This window comes from Trachymyrmex septentrionalis, unplaced genomic scaffold (genome assembly GCF_001594115.1).
Source record: "Trachymyrmex septentrionalis isolate Tsep2-gDNA-1 unplaced genomic scaffold, Tsep1.0 scaffold374, whole genome shotgun sequence".
NCBI classification, from domain to species: domain Eukaryota; kingdom Metazoa; phylum Arthropoda; class Insecta; order Hymenoptera; family Formicidae; genus Trachymyrmex; species Trachymyrmex septentrionalis.
The window spans coordinates 104,538-114,136 of record NW_017305541.1 but is presented as its reverse complement, the minus strand read 5'-3'; the positions used below and the strand labels follow the sequence as shown (position 1 = coordinate 114,136).

The window sequence follows — 9,599 nt, the reverse complement described above, 5'->3', positions numbered from 1 at the left end:
AAATAATTTATAAAATATTATTTTATAATTAAAATGTATTGAATATTTATTTTGATATGTAAATTTAAGTGCTCTTATTAATACAGCGCTGATTATTATAACCTTTTTATTCTCTTGAGTTTGCATTATTAATTACGAGAGGGATTTCTAATTGGTTATCTCTCATCGGTTATCAGTTATTGATTTTGATTTTTATTGCGATGAATGAATTGAGGATGAGTAGATCACATTTCAAATAAATTATTTTAAGGATATAGCGATTTGGTCGAAAATTGCAGAAAATTATTTAGGAATTATTATTGTTATTCTTGCAAATTTCTATTCTTTTTTTTATTGAAGAATGTATTTTGGATACTAATAAGAACCAACAGCCAAGAAAAAATTACGAAAAATGCAAAAATAATCTTTTGATGCAGAAAGCACTAAGTTATTAATGTTATTTTATCGTTATTGTTGCAGATCTCTATTCTTTTTTTATTATAAAATGTATTTTTAAATTTTTGGATATTAATAAAAATACCAACAGCAAACAAGGAAAAAAATAAAAATAATCTTGAAAAATATAAAAATAGTTTTGTTTTCACTTAGCAACTCATAGTCATTATGACGTCTTCAGAAATACAGGAAGTTGTGTTAAGCTTCGGTGGTTGAGGCATTCTTGCGAAATGTCTATGCGTTTTAGTAAATTTGCATGTAAAAATTTGACACATGGCTTTTGTTATCTTTTAGCGATGGAAAAAGACGCCTACTTTATGATGAAATTCTTATGAAAGAGCTGGTTAATGCTAATATTTTTTTTTTTTTACCTTCTGAAACAGTTTTTATTTACAAGTTTTAAGCGTATTTAAAACATCGTCGTCCGGAACCAATCGAAGATTGAATAATAAAATAAAATTATTACAAAACATTAAAATATATTAAATTTTACATTAAAATAATAAAAGTGTAAATTGAAAAATAAACGATTCAATTTGTTTTTTTTATTTGTTAAAAAAAAGGATTAGGGATTTGATTTAATAAACGCGCAGAAGAAATATAATTGAAGTATCTACAAATTTAGCTGTAGATTTTATTTAGATATAAATTTTATTTAGATATAGATTTGAAAATAATTATGTTGGACCATCTAAATAATTGTTAGGCGCTCAGCTTAATTACCAAAATGTCGAAATCTTTTTCCACATATTATCATCATGCTTGAGCTTCCAACATAGTTATTTTAGTAATCCAACATAATTCCCAAACAACATAAAGTCTAAAATTGTGACGTAAGATTTTAAATCATTTTTTAGACGCAAAAAACATCTTATAACCCGATTTTAGACACTTTTTGTTATCTGGGTTATTTTTAGATCTATATTATCTTAACTTTTATTTCAGCGGAACCATTTTTTCTGTATGCAACTATTGTACTGATAGCACGTATCAATACAATACATCGTTCTGTGATGCAATCGCGAACAGAATATCAAACTAGTAGGTCCGACGTGTCGATCGGCACATTTCTGAAGTGATAAAGCCAGATCAGGGTCATTACGTTAAAAACAACGGCGGAATTTAGTTTTCATTTACCTGACGCACCTGCTGTGGTCGCCAGGTGTGCTTGAAGAAGCTCTCGAAACATCTCATGCTGATCGTTTCTCCTTTGCTGATCATAGCATTATTATCACGCGTCACAATACCATTCGCGGCGCGAATTTGATCGTCCTTTTCTGCCGTAACCCAATCGATCACGAAACTGGGATTGAATTACGATGATGAAGAGCGACATGCGAGACTCCTCGATGAGGAATTCAGGCGTATCTTCGCGAGCACGTATTCGCGTTCCGAAGAGGATGTCTTCGACGTAATAAGGAAAAAGGAAAAGGAAGAAAATCCACACAATGTACGATCGAGAACCGTGCCGTTCGCCGCGCGATCGCCGACTAACGAGAGGAACTCGCGGAGGGATGCTGGCGCGAGTCGCTCCTCCACTTCCGCGTGTCGTACCCACTCTGCGGATACTCGCAAAGGTGCGGCCACATTCGGTCTGAAGCGATCCTCTTCGATCATCACTGCACGAAAAGATCTAAAATCTAAGAAACCTAAAAAAAATCTAAAATCTAAATCTAAAATCTAATCTTTTCACCATGCGCTTGGGAAAATTTACTTTTAATAAATTTAAAATTTTTAAAAATAATTAAGAGTTTTAATTAAGAGTCATTTAAAAAATATTGAGGTGATTTAAAATGTCTAAAAGTTTAAGAGAGCGCGCGCACGAAAATAACTTCAACTTATTTTGAAGTTTTTCAACGATGACATTAGTTTTTTTCAGTTATTCTTAAATAAGTTTTAAAGTCATTTTAAAGAAAAGAGAATTTTAAAGTGTTTAAATTTACTTTATTTTTCAGGTTTTTTTTCTCTACAAATAAATTTTAAGTATTTTTAATAATTTTCTAAAGTAAATTTTCCCAAGGGGGGACCTAAAATTTTGCAGATCTTAATTGCTAAAATAAAATATTTTCAAGCTAATTGTCTAGTAATAGACACACGGAACATTGAGAAAAATTGTGTTGTACGTACTAAAATTTTGTTGATACGTGACTAATAAAAACTTTCTTACTTTTTCATTTAAGAATTATGTCATCCTAGTCAAAATAATTAAATTTTGACAATACAATTTTTAAATAAAAAAATAGGGACGTTTTGTTAGTCATATATCAATAAAATTTTGGTTGTATAAAATGATTTGTCTCAGTGAAAGAACGTTTTTGCTGAAAAATCTAAAATTTTGCATATTTACAGATCTAAAAATAATTTTGTTAGATCATAAGAATAATTTTTTCGGAACTGATTTTCTCACTGATTGCCCTCCCTAGAATATCAAAATTTTCTGCAGTAACGAAATAATTTTTAGGTCTGTATGCAAAATTTTAGATATTTCAGCAAAACCATTTCCGTCTGTTTTTTATTACGGTAGCTCGAGAATATTTTAGTTTAGAAATTGAAGCGATTAGTTGATCATTTCACGAAGGACGTTCTTGCAATTTTCTGATAAGATTTCTATCTTTCCGCGATAAAAAAAAATTTATTTGAAGAATTGAACGCTCTGGAAAAGAATAGAGTTGAATTTTAATCACTTAGTAAAATGTTTATTCTGCAACTGTTAAAAGTTTTTTTTTATTGAAACAGGAAACAATTATATTTTTCTAGATCTAAAAGTATAATCTAATCAACGCAAAGTGTTAATTAAGCTTTGACTTTAAAGTGAAATAAAATATATGCTCGAAATTCACCGAAAATGAGAAAGAAAGTTCTAATGTAGCAAAAACAAATTTATTGTCTCCTTCATAATTACCTGAAAACAACATTCTTTCCTCGACGACTTTTCAAGGTGAATACCTAGTTTGAGTAGTGAATCATTTTTCATCATAAACGTCAAAAATATAGAAAGCATTTTCAGAATGCGATAAAAGTATTCACAATATTTCAGCAGTTTTCATTTTTGATTCCATGCACAAAATATTTTTTTAATATTAAAAAAATATGTTTTATATATAGAAGGATTAAAATATTTCAAACTAATTCACGAAAATATTTTTAGAATGTTTCTACATCGCTTCAATTTCTAAACTAAAATATTCTGGAGTTGTCTGATAAAGAACAGACGGAAGGAATGTTTTTGCTGAGATATCTAAAATTTTGCATACACACCTAAAAATTATTTCGTTACTGCAGAAAATTTTGATATTCTAGGGAGGGCAATCAGTTTGAGTTTCCGAGAAAATTATTCTTATGATCTAACAAAATTATTTTTAGGTCTGTAAATATGCAAAATTTTAGATTTTTCAGCTAAAACGTTCTTTCACTGAGAGAAATCATTTTATACAACCAAAATTTTGTTGATATATGAGAAACAAAATCGTCCCTACTTTTTTATTTAAAAATTGTTAAACCTTTTTTTATTTCTTGCAATATTAAAAAAACCTTTTTTAATTCATTTCTCAATATTTCGTGCGATAGATGACATTTGGAGAGTGAAAAAATTTGGATATAATTTTTTAAATTACAAACACTAATATACATAATACTTATCTACATTTTACATTTATTTAAATATAGTTTTATTATCAGACGCGACTTAAATAATTTAAAAATTTGAACGTTAATGCGTGTATTGTTATTTCTCGTTTTCGAAAATTAGAGAACATTTCTAACTTCGGACCTCAAAGTTGGTGAACGACGGCTGCGTGATTTCTTTCTCGTTACGGAATTCCGTCTTGTCGATCCGGGATTGAGGGCTTCCGACGTAGCGAAGCCATTGTTTCCTAAAATAAAAAAAGAGGAAGCGACCGTAATCTGGCATTTGCGATGACTTTTTCGTATCGACGAGGCGTCCGCGGCTTACATCTCGTTGATCTGCTCCTTTGTCCCTTGCATGTGGCCAAGTACGGTACCGTTCGGGGTGTTCATGCACCATCCCTTCAGACCCAGCTCCTGGCAGCGTTTCTGCGTGTACTGTTATCCACAAGCAAGACAATATGCCTAATGGTGAATTCAATTGGAAGAACTAGTGCGCATTGGTACATATTAAAACCGTTGTTCATTGACGTAATTTGAATATAAAAATGCAAATATTTCAAATTATAAAATATATATTTTATCTAATAGTACAATAAAATGTATTGAGTATTTCATGATTTAATCGACTTCTATGTTTATTTATAAACATATCTTTACGTTATTTTGTGTATACCGGCTTTAATGTGCACTAGTGCACACTGAGTGCGTCCGATCGAATTCGCTATAAGTTTCCCGACGATGAAAGATAGTAGATGAAATTGTGACGGTTTTGTGTTAAAGTAGAAGAACTTAAAGTTATCTATTTATGTTAAATTCTATTAAATTTTATTTCAGACGGAATGTGTCTTGTTTTGATGGAATATCTTTGTCCTTCTTATAAATTAACAATTTTCTCTCTTAATGCAATCCGGGTAAATTTTAGTATTATACTTTGGTTTTATGTTCATTTAAAAGCCAGAAACACTTAAAAAAAAACGTAAGGCAGTAAGACATAAACAATGAGCAAATCGGCCAATCAGAGTAGAGATCTACTTTACGCTCTTTACTATGGTTGGTCGATTCACTTATTGCTTAAATCTTATTGTCTTATGTTTTATGTGTTTGTAGTTTAAGTGACCTAAGTTTAAGACTGTGCTCTGACAAACATGATTTCTGATAAGTTAAAATTTGTTATTTCCTGTTCCTATTGTCTGTGCTTTTCAATTGTTTTCAAGTTTTAGAATTTATGTCAAATAGTATTTTTTTTTCAATCTACAAATCGCAAAAAGATATTACGAATTAAAGAAGTCTCAAATTGCTTGTTAATTAGAAATTAATATATAAATAAATAATTATATCCGTTTTTATATCCGTTTTGAGCAGCTAATTTTTAATAATATTCTTTAATAATTTTTTTTTATACGAAGAAAATATTTTAATTTCGTAAAGCCTGAAAATCTCTTATAAGCGTCAATATATTTTCTAAATAAAAATAAACTAAAAATTCAGATTTCGTCCATCGGAAGAAAAGAACAGCAAGAGATATAATTGCATTAAAAATATCGATAAGAAGGATGTGTGTTCATGTTTACGGTAGGTAACGCGAACATTTAGATTGGTTAATATCGGACATCCGGTAGATGTCGCGAAATAGAAATTTCAAGGTTCTCGCTTGAATCGCCTCGTCAATCGCATTTCCGGCAGCCTCAAATAATCATTGTCGAATTCCCAGATAGACACGAGCTGATTTACTCACCTTCCTGAAGAATACACCTTCGACAAATAAAAAATCATAAATTTATTAATAAAGTAATCGACGAAAAAAATTGATAATTGAAGACGAGTCACCGGACGAGTTTCGTTACCTTGCACGATGCCGAAAACTTCGAAATCTAACGCGAACATTTTTGACATTTCCGTCTCTTCCTCTGCCGATCGTGGCAATTTTACGGGAAACGACGACGAAAACAACACGCAGACAAGAAGGACGAATCTAATCATTCGACGACAAGGACTCGATCGAGACTGTCCGAGCTAGATGCCGCTAGTGTGCGGCATTTATGCGCGAGAATGTACTCTACGTTCCGAAAATAAATGGTATACTTAATGACAAAGTAATCTTCACGAAAATACGTTTGTTTTCTTGGCAAATCCGAAAACCGAAAATTTATGAATGCTATATGCGAAATGTAGGTACATCTTTAGTAAAAATTTTTTTCAGAATTTTCTCTGTCGGAAATTCCTAACAGATCCGTATAAAAAAACATATCCATTTTTAGTAGGCTGAATATGTGCTTTTGAAATCGTAATTCCACATAAGTCCAGTGAACATTCAGATCCACAAATGCAAATACGAGTCGATAAAAAATATATCCGCATTTTATACAAAGGGAGTTTGCATGAAAAAAATAATATAATTTTTTTGTTTGCTATGGAAATATGCATTATTATAAATTTATGTATAATAAAATTTGTAATTTTTAGCAATAAGTAGATACTAAAAAACTAAAATAAAGTTTAATGATATTTGAAATTTGAGGAAACAATTTTGATTGACTAATGAGTGCGTGACGTCACACTGCAGTAAGTCGTCTGCAACCTGCAACTATCTGCTTACGCTATAAAAGGCTAAACCGAAATCTTAAAATTTTCTTCTTAAAAATCTCTTTATAAATTAAGAATATTAAAATAAAATGCCAACCAACTGGATTCAGGATTCATTAAAGTCGATTCAGCGACTTTGTGGTTTGGGAGTATATATTGTTAATTGTTATGTGAGTAATATAATATTCCAGAAGTTTAAAGAATAAAAGCAACTTTATAAGTACATTTTTATTACTACAATGGTAATTTTTTTCAATTTTATTCTAAGTAGCGTGAATAAATATTATAATTAATATATCTATTATAGATCATCAAGAGAAAATTACACTGACTCCGCTATAGTAGAATATAACCTATAGGTTATATTAACGTTAAACGGGAAGGTTCTATTTGTGCAGTAAAAGGAAGAATCTGTGTGTGTGTGTGTGCCCTGAACACAGAGTTCTACAAAAAGATTATACTGTAATCTGTATTGTTGACGAAAGAAAAAAAATAGTTTAACGTGTAGAATACTTTAAATGTGCAGCATCAAAAGGTTAAAATATTTGAAAATATATTGAATTTAATTATAGGAGAATGTAAGCATGGTATAGCCCCTTCTTAATGTGGATTAATTATCCCTTAATAAACCATATCTGCAACTGAAGTTGAATGTTATTGGAGAAAATCAGCCTTGTCTAATATTGCAACTTCAAAAAAATTTATTACAACTAATGAGATGACAATAAATTTTGAATCTACGACTTAAAATTTAGGTGACAACTCTAATTTTATAAAGTAACTGAACAAGCTAAAGCAAAAACAATTAGATAATCAGTCAAGATATACATAAAGAGGAAAGAACGGTAAAAAATTGTTTATGCATGAATATATATAAATATGTATAAATATACATAACATGCATAAATATTCATATAAATGTATAATTACGAGTATATATGAAATATGTCCATATATGTTCATACATCCTTTTTTCTTTTGTAAAACTATTTTTTTAGTATACCATGGTACTAGAAATAATAATAGTAACAGTAATATAAAAATATAAAGAATAATTAAAGGAATAATTTTCGCATTATTTGTTTTAGAAAAAATCAGTTTGAGGAAGTGTAAAAAAATTTATTTACAATTATATATAAAATTATGCATAGTTATATATGAGCAATTTTTGTTTACATTTTTCCAAACTTGTTTTTTTCTAAAACAAACAATACGAAAATTATCCCTTTAATTATTTTATATGCTTTCACATTATTATTATTATTCTTTTTATTACACTAAAAAGTAATTTTACAAAAGAAGGACGGATGTATGAACATGTATGGACATATTTCATATATAATTAAACATGTTTAAGAACATTTCTGCGTATTTATGTATGTTTATACATATTTATACATATTCATGAAAAATTTTTTACGGGGAACAGTTTATATATTATCAATAGAAAAGAACAATTAATATTATCAATTCATCAGTTAATGTTTAACTTTTGCACTAAACAATTCATTGTAAATTGATAATTTCATGACGTTTGCAAAAGAAAAAATCTTTGAAAATTGAGAAAGCAAGTTATTCTGATAAATTTTATTAATGTAAGGTTTTAAACATTTAAAAAATGGCATTTACACATTAAAAACATATTTTTTTATTAATTATGAATTATAATTTTAAAATAATTTCACAAAATCCCAAAATACCTTTACATTTGACATTCAATGTTTTAACTTATGTTTAAGGTTATGTTGAATACTTTTTTACATGAACATGATTAATATTTTTATAATTATACCTTTACATTTGACATTCAATGTTTTAACTTATGTTTAAGGTTATGTTGAACATTTTTACATAAACATGATGAATATTTTTATAATTATTTTATTAAAGAACAAAAAACGTATTTTATATAATACGTACATCAAAATAATCTTTATAATAAAAGTAATTCCATTTTTCTAATTCATCAATACGATGTGAATTTTTAAACCATTTTTTTCACATTTTTATCTTGAGGCACATAAAAGAACAATTTTTCCGGTGTTTTAATTGGTATACTTTTACGTAAAGATATAAAACACGTTTTGAATGTGTTTTCTTTGCTCATTTTTAAAATAAATTAATTTCTTATTGAATAATTGTGGTTTCGTTGTTGCAGTGTAACGTCACAGCGCATTTGGGAGGGCTTGTATCCGGACCATCTTCGGCATTTCAAATAAGGCAATACTTTATTATTTATTTTCTTGCATAATTTGCGTTAAAAAATTATTAAAAAAATTGCAGTTAAAGATATATATAGGATGTCCCGCGAGACTTCTCCAACCGCTCATAGGAAGGTAGATGGAATCGAAATAAACATAAAAGTCCTTTACCGTTTAGCGATATTCGTAATAATAATCGAGATATTAATGTTTGCAATTGTACTAATGAGAGCGCGCCAATAGAAACGTTCCGGCCACTCGAGGTATAGCCCGGCCCACTTTTTTAAATTAAGACTTCCTCTTTTACCTCTCCAACGCGCTGCCGGCGCAGTCTATGTTTGCATGTGAATACGTACGGGCACAAAATATATTCTCATTTATGAGGAAATTACGATTTAAAAAGTACATATTCAGCCTATTAAAAACGGATACATTTTTTAAATATGGATAGATCCGTATAAAAACAGTTAAAAAAGCTGGTAGAATATGAATAGACTGATCTATGTAGGACATTTTATAGGACTTCGCGGCGTTTTCTTTTTACGAATAACATGTCCCTCTCTTGGCAGCGTCACGTACTACACATAGCGGATTTCTGTAAGTTGTATAATAATTGTATCTAAAGCCGGTTCTACATTAGTTGCAAGCCAATCGCAAGTTTGTTGCGATAGTTAGTATGAAGCGTTGATTTCAAAATGCAAGCTTCAGATTGGCTGTTGCAACAAACTTGCGATCAGCTTGCAACTAATGTAG

The 9,599-nt window shown here is 29.5% G+C and overlaps 2 protein-coding genes across 4 annotated transcripts in view; both read right to left on the bottom strand.

The window, feature by feature from the left end:
- The window catches only part of LOC108750870, a 10,627-nt gene extending 8,716 nt beyond the window's left edge, over positions 1-1,911 (bottom strand). Inside the window, exon 1 of one of the 2 annotated variants that reach the window (XM_018490692.1) lies at positions 1,573-1,911. In XM_018490692.1, coding sequence (XP_018346194.1) covers positions 1,573-1,656 — 84 coding nt within the window. In that variant the 5' untranslated portion in view covers positions 1,657-1,911. The remainder of the gene's footprint in view (positions 1-1,572) is intronic. The other variant, XM_018490693.1, reaches the window with a different exon arrangement.
- A 2,170-nt stretch (positions 1,912-4,081) lies between these two features.
- Positions 4,082-6,073, bottom strand: LOC108750865 (acylphosphatase-1-like). 2 transcript variants are annotated; one of them, XM_018490684.1, is made up of 4 exons: positions 5,907-6,073; positions 5,798-5,814; positions 4,388-4,476; positions 4,082-4,307 (listed from the first exon to the last, which is right to left on the bottom strand). In XM_018490684.1, exons 1-4 carry the CDS (start codon positions 6,040-6,042, stop codon positions 4,193-4,195), a joined length of 357 nt encoding a protein of 118 aa, XP_018346186.1. In that variant the 5' UTR covers positions 6,043-6,073; the 3' UTR covers positions 4,082-4,192. The 2 variants fall into 2 exon arrangements, with proteins under 2 accessions (XP_018346186.1, XP_018346185.1); XM_018490683.1 differs by having other exon boundaries at positions 4,083-4,307; positions 4,388-4,497.
- Positions 6,074-9,599: the final 3,526 nt, after the last annotated feature.